The sequence below is a fragment of the Sphaeramia orbicularis genome, chromosome 19 (assembly GCF_902148855.1).
Source record: "Sphaeramia orbicularis chromosome 19, fSphaOr1.1, whole genome shotgun sequence".
Lineage (NCBI taxonomy): Eukaryota > Metazoa > Chordata > Actinopteri > Kurtiformes > Apogonidae > Sphaeramia > Sphaeramia orbicularis.
In genome coordinates this window covers 6,682,820-6,705,252 of record NC_043975.1, presented here as the reverse complement: position 1 = coordinate 6,705,252, position 22,433 = coordinate 6,682,820, and the positions used below count along the sequence as shown (strand labels likewise).

The 22,433-nt window shown below is 35.3% G+C and overlaps 1 protein-coding gene across 3 annotated transcripts in view; it reads left to right on the top strand.

The window, feature by feature from the left end:
- Positions 1-22,433, top strand: part of dock1 (dedicator of cytokinesis 1) — a 506,089-nt gene that overhangs the window by 56,770 nt on the left and 426,886 nt on the right. For all 3 annotated transcript variants that reach the window (XM_030163232.1, XM_030163231.1, XM_030163230.1), the window contains exon 2: positions 20,128-20,211. In XM_030163232.1, coding sequence (XP_030019092.1) covers positions 20,128-20,211 — 84 coding nt within the window. The remainder of the gene's footprint in view (positions 1-20,127; positions 20,212-22,433) is intronic.

Genomic DNA, 22,433 nt, shown 5'->3' with positions numbered 1-22,433 from the left:
TACTTGACTTACTAAACCAGTTCGGGACCACGCCTTCAAACTGGATTTCCTTCGTCACTTTGAATTGGAACATGCTCTGAAATGGTGTTAGGATTGAAGGACCACATGTCCGTCATCTGTGGGTGGGAGGTGGTAACAACATTTGGAACTCTGTCTGGAGCAATGGTCTGTTTCATACACTTGCGTTGCTTGTCACAATATTGCAACTTGGGCTCTTAAAGGGTTAATAGACACGTTAGCCTTAACGTTAATGCTCATAACAGTTTACAATGACGCTATCTGTGTAAAATACCATAATAATCCTAACTTTTGGACACTTCGGTGCCAAATGATGCCAAAAATCACTATACACAGACTTAATAAGTATGTTAGTCTTGCAATGTTAATGATTATTACAGCTGATAAGGAAGTAATCTGTGTAAAATACCTTAATAATCCTAACTTTTGAAACACTTCGGTGCCAAATGATGCTAAAAATCACTATGCACAGACTTAATAAACATGTTAGCCTGCAATGCTAACGCTCATAACAGCTTATAATGAAGTTGTCTGTGTAAAATACTATAATAATGCTAACACTGAACACTTCAGTGCCAAATGATGCTAAAAATCACTATACACAGACTTAATAAAGATGTTAGCCTTGCAACATTAAAGCTCATACCAGCTTATAGTGAAGTTGTCTGTGTAAAGTACTATAATAATGCTAACATTGAACACTTCAGTGCCAAATGATGCTAAAAATCACTATACACAGACTTAATAAATGTGTTAGCTTTGCAATGTTAATGCTCATTGCAGCTGATAATGAAGTAATCTGTGTAAAATACCTTAATAATCCTAACTTTTGAAACACTTCGGTGCCAAATGATGCTAAAAATCACTATGCACAGACTTAATAAACATGTTAGCCTGCAATGCTAACACTCATAACAGTTTATAATGAAGTTGTCTGTGTAAAATACTATACTAATCCTAACTTTTGAAACACTTCGGTGCCAAATGATGCTAAAAATCACTATACACAGACTTAATAAACATGTTAGCCTGCAATGCTAATGCTCATAACAGCTTATAACGAAGTTGTCTGTGTAAAATACTATAATAATGCTAACACTGAACACTTCAGTGCCAAATGATGCTAAAAATCACTATACACAGACTTAATAAATGTGTTAGCCTTGCAATGTTAATGCTCGTTACAGCTGATAATGAAGTAATCTGTGTAAAAATACCATAATAATCCTAACATTTGGACAGTGTGCAATGAATAGGAAAGTGAGTCGGAAAGTTTGGACAGTACAGTCTGTCTGAAAAGTAAGTTAAATGAAGATTGTCAGAGTATGAGGTGTGCCTTTTTGGAAACACAGCTTTAACAATGAATGAGTGATACATCCTGTGGATAATATAGTGTATCTGGTGTGTGTGTGTGTGTGTATGTGTGTACTACCACCGTCTGCTGAGTCGTCCGTCTTGCCTGGAAGACCCCATACAACTGGAGTGTAATAATCATCCTCTATTCAGCCTCGCTGCCTGGAAAAGGGCGTCTTCAGTCCGCTGTGAGCTTATTGAACTCCTCCTCATTCAACTGAAGCACTGTATTAAATCCATATTCCCATACCCGCTATTTCTGTATGTTACTATTCTACACAGACCTTCTTTTTCATGCTCTCATACGTGATTACACTCTCACTTTCTTTATCTGTCATGTATAGCTGCACAGGCAATCACAGTAAATCACTTGTAAATGATGGGGCTTTTGTGCAGTTTGGATGTGTGAAAGACTGCGACGCACTGTCAGCGTTGAATTTGGGAAGTTTGTCTTATCAGCATGTTGGTTTTACTTCTACGATTGTGCTACAAACCGGGGGATTTACGTCGTCATAGTCGTCGTTTTGACTTTCACTACCGGAAAACAAAGGCCAAGGCGACATATTTTCAGAAACGAGGCGTGGATGTTTGTGTTTGGCTGAATTTCACATCCATGCATCTTCCACACAACAGCAATGAAGGCTGTGATTTGTTTACTTGTTTTATTTCCTGCAGTTTTCAATTGGTTTTTCAAACTTTCCAGGGTTGTTTCTAAGTTTTTAGTAGACTTATGTGCGCAGGTAGGAGTCTTCCCTCAAAAGGCACATAATTAACATAGTTTTGGATCATTATTTTTACACTAAATCTGTACAAAAGTTTGAAACAGCTAGGGGGGGTAAACAAACATCCTGCCTCCTCAAATTAAAGTTTCCGACGGTAGGGAAAAGGAAAATTAGCCGCACAACACTGGGAGGCTTAGAGGAATTAGTAAAGCTTCTATAAGTTTCACTTTCACTTTAAGGTCTGGTAGTGATGTGTGAACTGTTTTTTTTTTCCAACTCGCAGGGCTTTTGTGGAATTATTTCACCCGCCCCAACCCGCCCCGCAAATAAACTGACATTCTTTTGAACCGCTCCAACCTGACCTGCAAGTAACCCACTGATTTGCACATCACTAACGTACGGCACGGAACACACCCTCATATAATACCTGGACGAACCTGTCCTTAGACGCACTACAGCGGTGGTAAACATATGGTCTGTTGGGAGTGAGCCGCTGGTAATAATATTGAAAAATGAGCAACAAACAAGAGAAAATCACCGTAAATGAAGACTTGGTGCCAAAAAGAAAAGCAACGTCGGTTATCTGGAATTATTTCGGCTACAAGAAGGATGATATTGAAACTCGTGTTCTGTGTCGACAGTAGGGATGTAACAATATAAAAATTTCGTATCACAGTAATTGTGACCAAAATTATCACGGTTATCATTATTATCGTGGCATTGTTGAAATTAGAGCCCGAGCGATATGGGATTTTTGGGGCCGATGCCGATACCGGGGGCTAAAAAAAGCCGATATCCAATATATCGGCTGATATCCAATATTGGCCGATATATGAAATAAGAACACTGATCTACACAGGATATAATAATCTTATATTAGATAATTGTGGACAGGTGGATGAACAGTTGCATAAATCTTTGTTTATCCCACAAATATAATTGACACAACTTTCAAATGCAAACTATGCAATCACAAAAATAATTAGAGCAAAAAATATGCCTTACCACAAAATTCTGTTTTCACTCACAAATTTTGATGTGTCTACCTCACGGCACTACAACTTCTTATGTGGACTAAGGACTAAAGTGAGCATGTGCAGAGTGAATTAGGTGAGTCCTAAGTTGTTCCTGATTGGAGCAATTGCAAGAGTTACAACTGACGTGTGTTACAACTGTCCCCGATCTCCCCTACACTATTAACACCCAGGCCTGCTGGCAGAATGAAACTGCGAGGTAGACAGGAAGTGCACGGACATGGGTGTGTGTGGGGGGGTGAATACTTCATAAGACAAGGTGGGGGTGGTTCGTGATTTTCGGAGCCGGCGGGGGTAGCTCTGTGATTGTGTGGGGGGGTGTTAGCGTCATTGTCCAAGCAGGAGTGAAAGTGAAACTAACTCACTTTAAAGTTCCTCTTATTCTTCGAGCAGCACACACACATACACACACACACAGGAGCAGCAAGTGACAGAATCTCTACACAGCAAAAAAAGTTAATATATCGGCTATATATTGGCCGATGTTGATTAATTGGTGATACGCTATAATCAGCCTGATTAATCGGTCAGGCTCTAGTTGAAACTGTGCTCAAAGTGTTAAAAAAGTACTAATACACACACTGAAAGAATTTAACCAAGTTGTATTTAGAAAAAAAAAAAAAATTGGCACAATGTACCTTCTGTTGCAGAAACATTCAACTATTAACACTTAGTGGTCTGAGCCTATTTTAGCCGTTTTTCGGTACTTTTGATTTTGCCTTTATATACTATATAAACAAATGTTTACTATACCCGTGTTTGGTATCTTTTTTCACCGCAACTTCATTTATCTCATCTGTCTATTATTTTTTTCACTTTAACCTACTATATTAACACAAAAGTACAGAAAACACAAAAAATTTAAAATCTGATTTGAAAAATGTATAAATAATACAAAGATGTTTAACGAAGCTTTTCAAAGACTTTAAAAGTGAATATTGGTTCCAAATATTAGATAGATAGATAGATAGATAGATAGATAGATAGATAGATAGATAGATAGATAGATAGATAGATATTTTATTCATCCCATAGGGAAATTTACAGGTTCCAGCAGTATCCACAAACTTCAAAACAACAGTAGTAAAACACAATAGTAAGAACACAATCGTAAAAAGAAAAAACTTTAACTTTCCACAAGGAGTCAGTGCAAAAGGAGACTGTTGTGCTTAGAGTCAGTGCAATGAATGAGTCTGTGCAAAGGATAAGGATAAAGTGCAATGTAAACAGTGCAATGTATAGAAAATTAAAATTGCAATAAATTAAAACTAAACTCAAATATTTGACATAAAAGCAGATCTTTACATAGGCGTTTTCTCCGGAAAAGTGTGGTAATCAAACACGGTTATCATGATAATTAGAATTTAAACAGTAATACTAACCGTTGGCAATTTTACCGTGGTTTATCGTTATACCGGTAGTCATTACATCCCTAGTCGACAGTGTCTTACACTTGTTGCCACAACAAGAGGAAACACAACAAATTAGTTTGACCATTTACGTCGGCACCACACAGCAATTATATCCTCTAGAATATTTTTTCGTATCGCAATAGATATCGCAGGGTTAAAAAAAAAAATCTCAATGTCAGTTTATTCCAACATCGTGCAGCCCTAGTATCGAAGGCCCCCAACAAAAACGGCTAGGTACAAAAGTGCGCTGTTCCACCCCTAGTTTTAACATATGTGTTTAATTTTGACTTCTATCCCCTAGTCTTATTTTTCGTTGAACTTGTTTTATATTCTCTGCCGTTCTTATGTTGTAGCCCATGTTCTGCCCTGACTTTTTTTTTTTTTAAATGTTATTACGACCTTTGTCTGTGAAGCACTTCGGGTTAACGTCTGTTGTTTGTAAATGTGCTTTTTAAATAAACGGACTTGACTTTTGTCCATATATTGTAGCTACTGTAGCTCAGTTTAAAGAAGAATGTTGTAGAGCTGCAACCGATAAATTGATTAGGTGCTTGAAGCGAATGCAAAAATTCAAGATTCGATTAATCAACTCGAATTGATTGACGGGAAATATCCTATTGCAGTTTTCCTGAATTGAAGCTTCTTGGTGCGTCACAATAAGCGTCCGTGTGAAATGCAACAGTGGAACCAATGTTTAACAGCAGAGAAATGACGGAAACAAAGCTCTGATTCAGGAGAATTGTGGTTGGATGATTTTTTTTGGATCACTTTGAGTCGATTAATCGGTTGCAGCTCTAAAATGTTGTCTGTCACTGCATTAGCTCAGGTTAAACTCCTCTTTCTGCTCAGAATGAGTTGCTGCAGAGACGTGATACTGTCGGCGGACAAAGCTCTCGACTACACCTACCCGCTGCTAGACATTTTAGGATTTTCTACTTTCTGGCTCATTGAAGTCCTCCTCTTCCAGCCAGATGGAGAACTGACTCATGCTCCACTCCTTTCCTGCAGGAGAATCCTCTTGTCTGGGATTTACCGGCTGCCTCTCAGCCCACAGAGACTTTTCTACACAACATCAAGAGCTTCGGTCTCTTTCCATTCAGCTTTTCCTGAACACTCCTTCTCTTTCCTCCCCTGTTTCCCCTCCCCTTCTCTCAACACCATATTCTCCTCTAAGTCTAATGATATGTTATATACTCCGTGTGGATTAGTGTATTAGAGAAACCCAAAGAGTAGAATTACAATCAGTCCAGAGTTTAACCCTTTGACAACGGCAATCCCTCCGGCGCTACATTTTGCACCTTACAGCATTCAAATTACTGTAACTCCTGAACCATTTGCGCTATCCACAAAATTCAAACGGCATCGGAAAGCTGAGATCCTGAGTTTTCCGACGCTATATAACACTTTACAACAGCAATGTGGGACTCTATTACGAGTAGAAAGAGATTTCCATACAGGCTAAAAAAAAACGCCTGGAAATAACAAAAAATATGAATCCATAATATGGATACTGAGTATTCAAGACCCAAAAGCATGTCTGAGCAGATGTAAAAGAGTTGAAAGTTTATTTATGCAATCTCAAAAAGATTCGTTACGGACATTTACAGTTGTTTCTGATAATAAATATGCTAAAAACTTCATCTGTTTTTTTTCTTTTTTGCTAAAACACAGTTTCATGCATATTTTATTAATAATAATGATAATTAATGACCAGATATTGAAAGTTAAGTTCTCTCTGAAAACAAAGGTGCAAAAGAATTGGCATAAAATACATTTTCTGACACTTTTATTGCAAATAGATCCTGAAGACACCTAGGCGGCCTGTTATAATGGCAGTCTTAAAAGGGTTAACGGTCTTAAAAGGGTTAATTGTTCTCAGTTATAGAGTCCCAGTATAACGTTAGGGGGATTTGTATGTTCAAGAAATCAAAGGCAAGGACCAACACGAACAGTAAATGCATATCTGTAATTGGAGTAAAATTATGGAATAATAACCTTGATAAAGAATTAAAAACATACACATCAGTCACTACATTTAAAAGGATGTTTCAAACTAAGGTATTCAATAAATATAAGCCAATTATCAGTATATATCTAAGATTTTGCTTTGCTTATAGTATTTGTTTTATTTATATTTTTGTGTAAAACTGTGCCATTTTGTTATCTTGTTTTGTTTCTGCAACTTTCCTTCTTGTAAATAGGGCAGCCATAAATAAGCTGTTGCTTCAGTCTTTTTAATCCTCCAGTATCCGGGTGTGCTTTTTAGGCACACTTTGCACTTCGTGTTAAAAAACTTCATATTATTTTTTACAATTTAAGTAAGGTTAGAATTCAAAAGTTGTTCGTTTTTGCATGATCTTTAAATTCTGGCCACCAACTAAAATGTGCATATTGTAAACAAAAGATAATTACAAGACTAGCATCTGTCTGCCAAGTGTGCCTAAAATGCACTATTTCTTCCATTATAACCACTGTTTATGATCCAAAGCCATTAAGGCATAAATCCTGCTTTTACTGATATCTGGGCTTCATTTGAGAGGTGAGGGTCTGAATTAATTTATTAACGTTGTTAATGTTGCTGTTAATCATTGACATATGCCAGGCTGCAAAAATCAAGTAATATGTGATCCAATTTTTATGTAGGATTTTGAAAGAAAAACCCAAACATATTTTGTGTTTTTTTGCATCAAAAAATGTTGTGACATCATGATGAGAAGAGATTGTTTAAAGGGTTAAAAAAAATCTAAAATGAATGATTATTTGATATGTATGATTAGGGCTGACCTTGATGAACAAAAATAAAATCAAATTAGAGCAGAAAAATAAATCAATATATAATATTTAATAGTTGGATTTATAGGTGTGCATTTCACGCACACTTGGTGACAGATGCTAGTATTTTTGAACATTTGATCTAGTGCCAAAAATAATAATGCAAATTAACCAATGTTGGATGAAAAAATCAAATAATATGTGATCCACTTTTTATGTAGTATATTGGAAAAAAAAATTGTGTTTTTTGCATCAAAAAAATGGTTTATTTACATTACAAACACGGCATTTACAGGGTAAAAAAATGACAATTATTGAGTATTTATTTTTATTTATAGCTCAAGTTGATGAAATAGAAAAAAAGTGTAAAAGAATTAAAAACAAACTATGAAATTTTTTTTTAACATTATTCCACAAGTGTGCCAAAAAGGCACACTTGGTGCTTAGTAAGGGCCTCAGTGGACGGGATACTGGAGGGTTAATATAGAAATCTGAACTGTATGTATATACAGGGTGTCCCATAAGTCTCCATACATTCCTATGTATGGACACTTATGGGACACCCTGTATATACAGGGTAGGGAAGCAAAGTTTACAATATTTTGAGGCAGGGATTGAAAGACAGTGTATGACCAATTAGTTTATTGAAAGTCATGAGAATTTATTTGCCACAAGAAAATGTACTTGATAGAAAATGTTTTTATTCTGTGTCCTCCTTCTTTCTCAATAACTGCCTTCACACGCTTCCTGAAACTTGCGCAAGTGTTCCTCAAATATTCGGGTGACAACTTCTCCCATTCTTCTTTAATAGTATCTTCCAGACTTTCTCGTAATAGTTTTGCTCATAGTCATTCTCTTCTTTCCATTATAAACAGTCTTTATGGACACTCCAACTATTTTTGAAATCTCCTTTGGTGTGACGAGTGCATTCAGCAAATCACACACTCTTTGACGTTTGCTTTCCTGATTACTCATGGGCAAAAGTTTCTGAAAAGGTATGGATAATAGTGTTAGGTATGATTATGACATCAATATATGTTTGGTTTCAAAACAATTGATGTAGTGCCTGCTGAGAAAAAACAACTAAATGTTCATTGTAAATTTTGCTTCCCCACCCTGTACATATCATGTTCTGTTAAATGGACAAATAAATTACTAACTAAAAGGTTGCTTATAATTATGGGAGTTGTGTCGACATATGCTGGTTAAGTAGAAAGGTCTGAAATCTGTTAAGATAAGATACACTTTATTGTCCCCGGAGGGAAATTCGTTGTAGGTAATAGTGCATGGGGGCTGCAATGCCATCCAGAAAACATAGTACAAACAAAAAGACATCTGAGTGCGGACACATAATAATAAATAACACTGCAGACACCTGACAGCAACACTATGACATGGCATACGGAAACATGGGACAGGATACAGCACCAGTAGATAAATAAATAGAAGTATTGCACAGCCCTAAATCCATACCAAATATGTAACAACATCACAAGAATTAAAGCCAGAGTGATTAAAAAAAGTCAAAGTGATTCATCACCCATTTCCATGCACATAAATACTTCAAACATTATCCAGTGTCTGGAGTTATCGGATCATTCAAGTGATCTGATAACTGATATCTGATGAGTGACTTTATGGCCCAGCGTGATGAAACGTCTAAACCAGGGTCTGTGGATTATGGCATATAAACGCGTCAGATCTGATTATTTCTCCCAGTTATCATCATGTAAACAGGCTCAGTGTTCCTCTGAATTCACACAGACTTATGTAAGAGTTTATGTATGCTAATGAGTCTCCAGCAATGCTACTGTTTATCTTGTTTCCAAAAAAAAAAAACCATTTGCATGGCGCACTCTAGGGAGAGTATGGTCCACTTCCTCATCCTCTTCATCATCTTCCTCCTCCTCTGATGGATTTTCTCTCCCTCACTGCTTCCTAATTGACACCAGTTTACTCTTGGGTATGCAAATTCAGGTTTATGAGCCCCAGCGTGACAAGAATCACTGTGGTTAAACTGCACCATCATCCCCTCACATGTCAGAGTTTATGTTTGATGGCTGTCGCCCTCCCCGGGTGGCGTTGGCGTTCATTTTATTCACCCCCCCCTTTTTTTTTTTTTTACTGCTCCCATTAGTTTGATATGAGAACTCCTCTTATTCGAAGTAATCAGTAGGAGTGTGTGTTGGCAAGAATCTGGTGATAAGTTTTTGGGGTTTTTTAGCTTCTTATTTTAAAGGATGACTATCTAGAAAACTAACATGTGCTTCTTTCAGATGTAAAAAGTGCTTTTAGGATGCTTGAAGTAACCAGTATTTAGCAAAACAGTGTTATCAATTTAAAAAAAATACACATATGAACTGCAATATCACAACACTACTGTTGTCGTATACAAACAACAGAGTAAAATACCCATGTGAATACAGAAATACGAGAGCGAAATAAGAGCAAAATAGCGATGTGACTATAGAAGTAAAAGAGCAAAATACCAAGTGAATATAGAAAGAAAAGAGCAAAATACCCATGTGAATATAGAACTAAAAGAGCAAAATACTCATGTGAATATAGAAATAAAAGAGCAAAATACCCATGTGATATATAGAAATAATAGGGCAAAATAAGAGCAAAATACCCATGTGAATATAGAAAGAAAAGAGCAAAATACCGCTGTGATATATAGAAGTAAAAGAGCAAAATACCCATGTGAATATAGAAATAAAAGGGCAAAATACCGATGTGATATATAGAAATAAAAGAGCAAAATACTGATGTGAATATAGAAATAAAAGAGCGAAATAGGAGCAAAATACCGATGTGATATATAGAAATAAAAGAGCAAAATACCCATGTGAATATAGAAAAAAAAGAGCAAAATACCGATGTGAATATAGTAATAACAGAGCAAAATACCCATGTGAATATAGAAAAAAAAGAGCAAAATACCGATGTGAATATAGTAATAACAGAGCAAAATACCCATGTGAATATAGAAATAAAAGAGCAAAATACCCATGTGAATATAGAAATAAGAGCAAAATACCCATGTGAATATAGAAATAAAAGAGTAAAATACCCATGTGAATATAGAAATAAGAGTAAAATACCCATGTGAATATAGAAATAAAAGAGCAAAATACCCATGTGAATATAGAAATAAAAGAGTAAAATACCCATGTGAATATAGAAATAAGAGTAAAATACCCATGTGAATATAGAAATAAAAGAGCAAAATACCCATGTGAATATAGAAATAAAAGAGCAAAATACCCATGTGAATATAGAAATAAAAGAGTAAAATACCCATGTGAATATAGAAATAAGAGTAAAATACCCATGTGAATATAGAAATAAAAGAGCAAAATACCCATGTGAATATAGAAATAAAAGAGTAAAATACCCATGTGAATATAGAAATAAGAGTAAAATACCCATGTGAATATAGAAATAAAAGAGCAAAATACCCATGTGAATATAGAAATAAAAGAGCAAAATACCCATGTGAATGTAGAAATAAGAGCAAAATACCCATGTGAATATAGAAATAAAAACGCAAAATACCCATGTGAATATAGAAATAACAGAGCAAAATACCCTTGTGAATATGGAAATAAAAGAGCAAAATACTGATGTGAATATAGAAATAATTAGCGAAATAGGAGCAAAATACCCATGTGAATATATAAATAAAAGAACAAAATACTGATGTGAATATAGAAATAAATGAACAAAATGCCTATGTGAATATATAAATAAAAAGAGCAAAATACCCTGTGAATATAAATATTTAAATAAGAGCAAAATACCCATGTGAATATGGAAATAAAAAGAGTAAAATACCCATGTGAATATATAAATAAGAGTAAAATACCCATGTGAATATAGAAATAAAGAGTAAAATACCCATGTGAATATAGAAATGAAAAGAGTAAAATACCCATGTGAATATAGAAATAAAAAGAGTAAAATACCCATGTGAATATAAACAAAAAAGAAAACCAAAAATAAACGTCTGCCATGTCTGTATTTGAATAAACACCCAAAAATATCGATACGGTATTGTGAAATGAAATATTGTGATACATCCTGGAGCTGGTATTTTCCTACTTCCCTTGTCATCACACAGGCAGTTTTGGGCTTCCGTATTAAATGTGATGCTTTAACATCCCCGTGGTCGTTGCCCAGTTTGTTGTTTTGTTGCCGTTCTCTCGGCACCTGCCATTCATTTCAAATATGCAGAATCAGCCGGACCGGCCACCCCGCTCCAAACAAACGCACACATGCAGCAGCTCGTGGCTTAACGGGGTTTTCTGGCTACTCTTAATGATAGTTTAATCGAGCGCTCCCCTCTGATGGCTGAGCGCATTAATCCCACCTCTGTTTTGATTGTTTTGTTGTTTTCTCTCCATGTAGGTAGCTTTTTGTTTCTCTGCACGGAACCATTCAATTCATTTCCTGGGGTTTTTGTTCTATTGTCAGGCCACGGCTTGTGTTCTGGTGGATTCTCTGGGCTCGCTGGATTGTTCTGGACTCGCATTCGGACACGTGCATGTGCATATGTGTACATAAAAGGCTATATTATAACTATTATCCTCTGCGTTTAATGCTGAAGTGGTGACTTTGTCCAAACACAGGGCGCTTGTGCAGGTTTTGAAAGTCTTTAAAAGTCTGGAATTTTTGAAATGCTGTTTTCCAGACCTTGAAAAGTCTTGAATTTGTATGGGGGTGCTTCTATGAAACTGGTACCAAGCCAGGTTTATTTATATAGCACATTTCATGTACAAGACGGTTCAAAGTGCTTGACATAAAACATAAAAGCATTACAGCAGGGGGCAGGGGAAGTAAGAAAAAGTATGTCCAAATTTTTCTTTTATTATTGGGTTAAAGTGCCAGGAAGAAGCATAGACGCACCCATGGAAAAGTTTCACTCATAGTTGAATATTTTTTTTAATTTCTAGTGTAGTGGAGTATGTATACATTAACCCTTTCATGCATACTGGTCACTACAGTGGACAGCTATTGTACAGCTGTTCTCTTATATGTTCATGGATTTTATTGTTCTTTTTGTTTTTTTTTTTGTTTTTTTTTACACATATCTTTATTAAAGTTTTAAGACACTACATATCTTTTCTGACATGAATTGGTAACATTATGTAGATCTTTCCTGAGCATGAACCCCCAGAATCACAAGCCCTCCCCATAGTTTTCACACAATTTATCTGTAAATACATGTTTCTGTGCATCTAAAATTAAATGTGTGGTGTCCAGCTGAGTGGACATTTTTGCAACTTCATGAAAAATAGGTTCATAAGATTTTTTTTTTTTCATTATTATTTTTTTATGTATTTTATTTATTTATTTATTTTTAAATTATTTTTATTTTATTTATTTATTTTTTATTTATTTTTCAGAAGAAAATTTTCAATCGCATTGTTTTTGTCATGCCTACAGAGGAATAACAACACTCAGGAAAATTTTTTTATTAGGGTTCTCATAATTCGTGCATGAAAGGGTTAATAAGAGTATTAATGAATTTCCTCTTGGGGATTATTAACCCTTTCATGCATAGTGGTCACTACAGTGGACAGTTCTTCTCCAGCTGTTCTCTTGTATATTCATAGGTTTTGTTGTTTTAGTTCCATATCAGCCAACACAGTGGACACTTATGCAACATCCCATAATACACTGCAATTCATACCATTACTATAACTTTGCTGTTCTTGATAAACCTGATCTGCACTAACATGTTTAAGTGTAAACCAGTTATTTGTTAGACAAAAAGAGTTGTTTTTTGCATATTATATGAGGTAATAACTAGCATTAGAGTATGTTAAAATGTGAGAAAACATCAAATTAGCAGCCTTAAAAATGTTGTTATTTCATTGTTTTCATTTTACTTTCTGATATTGGATTTTAAATACATATTTCTTTACTTAAAAAATTAAATGCATGGACATTTTTGTAACTCCGTGAAAAAAAAAAAAACTCGATGGCAATTTTTTTTATGCCAAAGGAGGTATAAAAACACTCCAGAAAAAAAAAATGTTGATGAAGGTTCTCGTAATTCATGCATGAAAGGGTTAAACTTCTTTTGTGGTGTGTTCAAGTAAACGTCTCACGCCTCTTTGTCCATATGAGGCTCTAAAAGAGTTGGTTTGAGTATTTGTACTAGTTTTAGTTTGTACTAGTTTTAGCACATAAAAATTAATATCCATCTACACGTACGCTATATTTAGCATGTTTAGACCACTTTTTCTCAACATTGTACTGTCTTATCTCACGAGGAACTGAAACCCTGAAGTGCTCGTAAACTTTACCACAACCTCACAAGTTCAGTGACAAAAAAAAAATCACTTCTGCAGCCTGTGATGTTTTAATATTTTGTTTTAGAATGGTATTATTATTATTATTATTATTATTATTATTATGGTTATGTGTTAAATGATAATTAACTCTATGGTAATTGGTTGGTCTAATTGTTATAAATTTAAATAATGGTCTTTGTTTATTTAATAAGGATGCACCAGTGTTTCCTGATATCAGACAGTATCTGTATCGGCATATACAATGTCTTTTTCATTGATTGCAGTGGCTATATTTATATTTTTGTTGGGTGGAAACCTCTTATGTCCAAAATGGTTATTTTTTTTCAGGAAACTGGAAAAACAATGTACATTCTAAACACATGAATGGAGTTAAGAGATGTAATAACAAGCTGTTTTCAACACTTTTCATTGATTAAATCTTTCTAAAACTGTCGATGTGAAGACTGACCAATAGAATCGTTTTATGACAAAAAAAAGACCAAAAATGGACTTATGAGGTTTCCTTTCTTGGGCTATATTGAAGGTTTTTTCATTATTTTGTTATGTTTTAATATGTTCATTCAATTGTAATGTGGTTAATGACTGATAGACTTAGTTTTTATGGAAGATTTCTCCATTCAGGGAATAAGTTATGACAAAAATATAATAAATAAGCAGAAAGTAACGTCATTGTTGTCATTGTTTATCGGCCAAAATGTCAATTTAAATATCAGTGCTCGTATTGGCTAGTAATTTTCTTGCATCAATGCTATTTAAGTTATTTTAGATCTGCTGTATTAACCAAAAGGCAAACCATGAAGTGTATTCTAGGTTTTTTATGCAGAGAGTTTACTAAAACAGACAAGCAGATGGGCGGTTACAAATCCACTGTCGTTGAAGTTTCAGCTTCAGCTTCGTCTTTGGGGTTTTTACGTAAACTTCCCACGCCGCGGTCGCTGTTGTTGTCGAGGTTGTGTCTGACCACTGACCTCTGTTTCTCTTTGGTTCGTGTTCCGATTTTTTAACCATTTCTCCTTTTTGTAATACAGTTTCTTTACAGTGTCAGTTCCTTAAATGACTAAAGTCCCTTTTGCACATTTACATGTTCATAATACATTAGTTGATCCTGTATGCAGACCTTAGGAATTTGACTGTTTTATTTTTATTTTTGTTGTGTCAAATCATAACAAAAATCATCTAAACGTACCTAAGTTTCCTGACAGAGAAAACATCTAAAACCTAAACCTGTTTTAGTGGAAGTGTATTCTTTATCTGATGTAGTTTTGTCCATTTGTCCACCAAAGGTATCGGTGTTGACCTCCTTCTGCTGCACAGACACATGCACAGATAACCAAACTAGAACATGTATAGAACAGTATAATAAACACTATCGTAACAAGTTGAACAAAAAACACTTAAAGTAATGAATAAAATGAATAGAAATGAATAATAAACCAACAAAATAATAAGTAATGTGAACAAAGTAAACTCCAAACTGAACAAAGTTGATTAAAAAAAAAAAAAAAAAAACCCATGGAGTTGGATCAATGATAGTGGATGGACACAGTGGGTTTATATTAAGTAATAAATAAAATGAACAAAAATGAATAAAAACTTTACAAAATCCTAAATAACGAGATGAAATAAGTCAAAAATGAACCAAAATTGAGTAAAAAAAACAAACTAACAAAAAAGATGAACAAAAACAGTCAAAGCATTGAATAAAATAAACAAAAATGAATAAAAACTTTGCAAAATCCTAAATAACGTGACAAAAAAAGTCAAAAATTACCCAAAATTAAGTAAAAAAATATAACTAGAAGCACTCGGAGAGCGCAGACCTCCGCCAAGGCTGATCAGTGCCCCCCCCCCGTGGGCCCCCCCACCCCTGATCACCACCAAAATTTAATCATTTCTTCCTTATCCCATTTCCAACAAACCCAGAAAATTTCATCCAAATCTGTCCATAACTTTTTGAGTTATGTTGCACACTAACGGACAGACAAACAAACAAACTCTGGCAAAAACATAACCTCCTTGGCGGAGGTAATTATATAGATAAGTGAGTGATGACGATAAAGGTGGAGAGAGGCTGGACCACAGCAGCAGGTCTAGAGATGATCTTGGGAAAACCTGTGAAGATCCAAGGAAAAACCGGTGATGATCCTGGGAACCCTGTGAGGTGATAAAGCACAGAGACTCCAGGGAAGAAGTCAAGTCAGTAACATGAATTGACTGGGGCGTAAACAGAAGAGATTTAATGAAATGCTTGTTTATAAAAGTGAGTTTTTAAGAGTCGCTTGAAGGTGTCTATAGAATCTGATGATCTGATGTGATGGGGAAGACTATTCCAGAGGTTTGGGGCCAGAATTGCAAAAGCACGGTCGCCTTTTGTTGAGAAGTTGGAGTGGGGGATGGATAGGAGGTTAATGTTTGATGAATGGAGTGGTCGTGGCGGTGAGTAGGGAACAAGGAGGTCAGAAATGTAACTGAGGCGAGGTTGTGCAGGGCTTTAAAAGTAATTAGTTGGTAGATGTAAATATTTTCATCACATAATTTGACTTTTTTCGCTCTAAAACATAGAGAAAAGTTCAGAGATGACATTATATATATATTATGTTATTATTTTACTGGTTCAGCCCACTGCAGATTAAATTTGGCTGAATGTGGCCCCTGAATGAAAATGACTTTGACACCCCTGCTCTAAATGGATTTAATTTCATATATTTCCCAGCCCTACTTGTGTACCAGTAAGTGTTACCACGTGGTTTCAATGTGATAAATGAAGTGTAGTCGTCGTCGTAGATGGTTGATCCAGTTGAAGTCGTGGTGTCAACACCTCCGCTTCATTTCAACCCGGAAAAACCTTGTTAATGAAATAAAATCAGCTCTTCCCGTGGCGGGCGAACGGTCGGGGGTGGGAGACGGTCATGTCCCTGGATGCGCTGTGAGCATGCGAGGAAGCCTTGATGTCCACGGGGAGGATCTTTGTTAATTAAGCTGTCGTTCACCTCTGGAAACTTCTGAAGCAGCTGTGCAGGTCTTCCCTCAGCAGGACACACACACCTGCCTCGTCCTTTTCCACAGGTGTTAGACAAACAGCCGTCACTCAGTGTGTACTCACATGTGTGAAACAAGTGTCGGTCATGGACGGTTTGACAGCGACATGTTGTTTACCTCTCTCCAGATCAGGCGGTGTCAGCAGTGAGGATTTCATCGTCGTTATAACATGACCTCCATGTCCTGGCAGGTCTCTGACAGCAGGTTTAGGATTCTGGATGTGTCGGCTGTCGAATTAATGGCAACTGAGTTTTGTGGCGCTTAACGGAAAAACACAGCAAATGTGGAAAGACAGTAACACGGCAATATTTTTTTAGGCTCCACCCGCCACTATATAGACCAGTTCTCAACCTTTTTTGAACAAACGCCCCTTTGCGTTATTATGAGCCTCCTGCCGCTCCCTCTCCTATAAAATGTTGTGCCTTGGGGGGGTATAACGCTCCGTTGGTAATGCCCCCCTTACCTCATCATTACCCTCCTTGTCATATCCTTCCCCCCTCTGAATCAAGTTGTCGAGCGGTAGGGGTGTGTATTAATAAGAATCTGGCGATATGATACAAACCACAACACTAGGATCATGATACGATATATCACGATATATCATGATACTGTTAAAAAGGCAATTTTTTGTTTGTTTCTTTTTTTTTCTTTAAAGATGATTTCCTGGAAGAATGGAATTACAGCAGAAATATCTACAAATACTAAACATTTTTATTTGATCAGAACAGGATCTAATGCTATATCACACATTTTTTCTAATTCTCCTAGTTTCCAAAGGAACTAACATAGGATGCTACAAATAATCATGATTTAATACAATACATACATTGTTAAATAATAATAACTAAGATATAAACAATAAAGAAAAAAAAAAAAAGAAAATCTGCCAAATCTGCATTTGAATAAATACCTAAAAATATTGATACAGTACTTTTTATTATCAATACAGTATTGTGAAATGAAATATCGTGATATATTGCAGAACCGATATTTTCTAGCACCCCTATCGAGGGGGGTGGGGTGGGGGGTCTGAGGGAGGTTATGTACGTAGCATAGGTAGCGCCCCCCTTGGGACGTGACAGATGTTACCACCAAAGACAGGGGGGGCGTAGCTCTATAAGTACTGTGACGTAACTTATTGCCGGGGGGGGGATTCGTCATTGTCATAACATGCAGCTTGATAATAATATTTGTATAGACTAACGCCCCCCATTTTGTCTCAGCACCCCCGTCTTAGCTTTCTCATTCCAAACACCCCTCCTAATGCCCCCGCCCCCATTTAGAAACACTGATATGGACAAAAGTATGTGGGCATGTTGAATTCAGGTGTTTCTTTTCTAACAGTGGTCTGGGATACAAAACAATAATGACAAATGTTATCATATAATTTTATATTGGGATAAATATCATTGCATTAGTTAGTTTCGTTTAAATTGTTATCTTTGCTTCCAAAATGCCTCAGATGGTTGTTACTGAATTCCTCTCAACATTGATTTTTTAAAAAAAAATCCATGACTATGATTTTAAAACCTCTACCTCGAAGTTTCTTAAATATTTTTCATGCTTGTGAATTTAGTAACGTTAGAACTTATTATGTTATTGGCTCATTTATTACATTTGCAAAGAATTTTTTTTACCAAGCCAATAACATACTAACCAGCCAATAAATTATAACATTATCGACCAAAAGTTATTACATCATCTGTTCAGGACTTTTATTACGTTATTGGCCGTTATTACGTTCTCGGCTGTGAATACATTATTGGCTTCTACAAACTCCACAATACCTGCATTTGAATAAATACCTAAAAATATCGATACAGTACTTTTTAATATCGATACGGTATTGTGAAATGAAATATCGCGATATGCAGAACCGATATTTTCTTACACCCCTAATATGCACAGAGTGGGTCAGTGTTGACCCGTCAGGTTTTAACCCTTTCATGCACAGTGGTCACTCCAGTGGACAGTTCTTCTCCAGCTGTTCTCTTGTATATTCATGGGTTTTGTTGTTTTAGTTCCATATCAGCCAACACAGTGGACACTTATGCAACATCCCATAATAATACACTGACATTCAGACCATTACTGTAACTGTACTGCTCTAGATAAACCTGATCTGCACTAACATGTTTGAGTGGAAATCAATTGTTATCTGTTAGAAAAAAAAAGGTTTTTTTTTTTTTTTTTTGCATATTATCTCCATGAAAAGAGTAATAACTAGCATTAGAATATGTTAAAATGTGAGAAAACATCCGATTTTATTTAATTTCATTGTTTTCATATCACTTTCTGATATTGGGTTTTAACCCTTTCATGCATGAATTATGAGAACCTTAATCAAGATTTTTTTCCTGAGTGTTTTTATTCCTCTTTAGGCATGAAAAAACATAATGTGATTGAAATTTTTGTTTTTTATGAATCTATTTTTCATGGAGTTACAAAAATGTCCACTCAGCTGTACACCATGTGTTTAATTTTTGAAGCAAAAAAAAACATGCATTTACTGTCATACTGTGTGAAAATGATGAAATAAATGTTTTTTTTTAATGTTGCTAATCTGTTTTCTCACATTTTATCGTACTATAATAGTAGTTATTACTCACTCAAATAATTTGCAAAAAACAACAAAACACAACAACTTAAAAAACCCCAAGACCTCTTAATTACAGTCTGATAACAATTAGCAATTGATTTACACTCAGATATGTTGCTGGAGATCAGGTTTATCAAGAACAGGAATGTTACAGTCACGGTATGAATTGCAGTGTATTATGGGATGGTGCATAAGTATCCACTGTGTTGGTTGATATGCAAGTAAAACAACAAAATCCATGAATATACAAGAGAACAGATGTAGAAGAACTGTCCTCTGGAGTGACCACGGTGCATGAAAGGGTTAAACATGTTTCTTTACTTCAAAAATGAAATGCATGGACATTTTTGTAACTCCATGAAAAAAAAACAAAACAAAAAAAACCAAAACCTTGATCACATTGTTTTATTCATGCCTATGGAGGAATAAAAACACTCAAGAAAAAAATCTTAACTAAGGTTCTCATAATTAATGCATGAAAGGGTTAAAGAGTTAAGAAAGTATGGGTGAGTGTTTATTGTCCTGTGATGATATTAGCTGGACATCCCCAGTTGTACGAGGTCTTGTGTGTGATTTCTTTTTCCGTTGGATAATTGTTGTTTTGGTGTTCTCTGTCCTTACTGGGGTCTTGTGTGAAATCTGTTGATATTCCAGGCCAATCACCAGAGTGTCAGTCTGTGTGGGTGGACGTCCCGTGGATGTCTGATGTCTCTGCTACACATTGCAGTGGCACACAATTAGCGCCACAAGGGAGCCAAACGCTTTATTGCTTTTTTTTTTTTTTTTCCTTCCCCCTCTCCCCTTTCTCCTGTAATATCCCCTCTTCTTATATTGTCCTCTCTCATCTTTCTCCAGCAATCTATAACTACGATGCCCGGGGAGAGGAGGAGCTGTCGCTGCAGATTGGAGACACCGTGCACATACTTGAAACATACGAAGGTTAGAACGGCCTTACTGATAACCTGCCTGATTAGACCTGACACGCTGGTGTTAGCATTATTCTCCTGTCAGCTCAGGTCTCTGTTGGATTATATCGGACTTTTTTTTGGTCCAGCTGCTCAGTGAAATCATATATTAGCGGTAATGACACTATGATGGTGACAATAGCATCCCTGTTTTTTTCACTGTCTACTAGTGTTTACATGTGTAGAACGACTTAATAGTAGGAACAGATGAGTATTAGACAATGTGTTGGTGTTTGTTATAGGGATGTAATGATATGAAAATTTCGTATCATGGTTATTGTGACCAAAATTATCACGGTTATCATTATTATCGTGGTATTATTGAAATTGTGCTCAAAATGTTCGAAAAGTACGGATACACACACTGAAATAATTGTAGTTGTAGTTTGAAACTTGTAGTTTGAAAAAAAACAAAAAACAAAAACAAAAAAACAACAACAAAAAAAAGCCAAATAAAATAATTGGTACAATGTACCTTCTGTTGCAGAAACATTCAAATATTAACCCTTAGTGGTCTGAGCCTATTTTGTCTGTTTTTCAGTACTTTTCATTTCGCCTTTCTATACTATATAAACAAAAGTTTTATTACCCATGTTTGGGATCTGTTTTTTCAGCACAAAATCTATATCATCTGTCTGTTATTTTTTTTCATTTCAACCTACTATATCAACATAAAAGGCCAGAAAACACAAAAAAAAACATAAAATCCGATTTGAAAAATGTACATAATTTATTGCATAAATAACACACAGATGCTTAACGAACCTTTTCAAAGACTTTAAAAGTGAATATTGGTTCCAAATAGTAGGTATATAAAATTAAAATTGTAATAAATTAAAATTATACTCAGATATTTGACATAAAAGCAGATCTTTACAAAGGCCTTTTCTACAGAAAAGTGCGGTAATCAAACACGGTTATCATGATAATTAGAATTTAAACGGTAATACTAACCGTCTGCAATTTTACCGCGGTTTATCATTATACCGGTAATCGTTACATCCCTAGTTTGTTAATAAAGTAATATGTAAAAAAACCAAAAACATTTTCGTGGATCCCTACTTTTTTAAAGACTGAAACATCCACTCTTGACCAAAACCATGTACTATTGTAAATATTTAATACCTGTTGATGATCCACTAATCCTGTCAAACCATGTAAAGAATTGGTTCAGAGGCTCCGTAGGGAACATGGAAACACGGTCATCTTCTACATTATTGATTCACCAGTAAAACCCATGGAATTTGATGAATGACAGTGGATGGAGACACTTTGTTTACTGTCGGTTAATGATAGATTTGACTGAAAAAGTAACTTTTTCTACAGTTTTTTAACGTCCTTTGAGCTTTCATGAGCATTTAAATTAATTGTAGTAGATTAAATATAGGAAAATACATGATTTACAGTGAAAAATAAAAATTACAGAGGATAATGTTATAATAAATCACTTGAAAAATTCATCTGTGACTACACAAAATTGTCTCTGGGTCTTTATGGGTTAAATACCTGGGTCAAGGTTATTATCAATGACAAAAACTAGAATTGAAAAGAAAGAAATTCTAGGTTGTTCATTGGTTATTTTCATTTTTGCTGAAAGGATAGATTGTAAGTGTAAACATCTTCATAGTGTGACTTTACTTTTGCAATTTTTCACATTAACCCTTAAAGACCCAAACAGCCCCTAACGACCAAAACGATCCACTGATATAAACTGTTTAATACCTGCTGATCCATTAATCCTATCAATACATGTCAATAATTGGTGTAAAATACAGTTTGTCATCTTTTCATGGTCATCAGAAATGACCCATTCTTATGTTCAGAGGCTTCATAGTTACCATGGAAACACTGTCATCTTCTACAACATTGATTCACCAGTAAAACCCATGGAGTTGGATCAATGACAGTGGATGGACACACTTGTTTTATGTTCAGTTATTGATATATTTACTGAAAAAGTCACTTTTTCTTCAGTTTTCTATTTTTCTGATATAAAAACTTGCAATTGTTGTCTAAATCTTTTAGGAACATCTACATGATCAGTGAATTAAATGTCGGAAAATACCTGATTTTGAATAAAAAAACACAAAATACAGAAGATAATATTACAATAAATGGCGATAAATCACTTAAGGAAGGTTAAATATGGAGAAAAAGTTCACAGAAGTAACACTGGGTCCTTATGGGTTAAAGCAA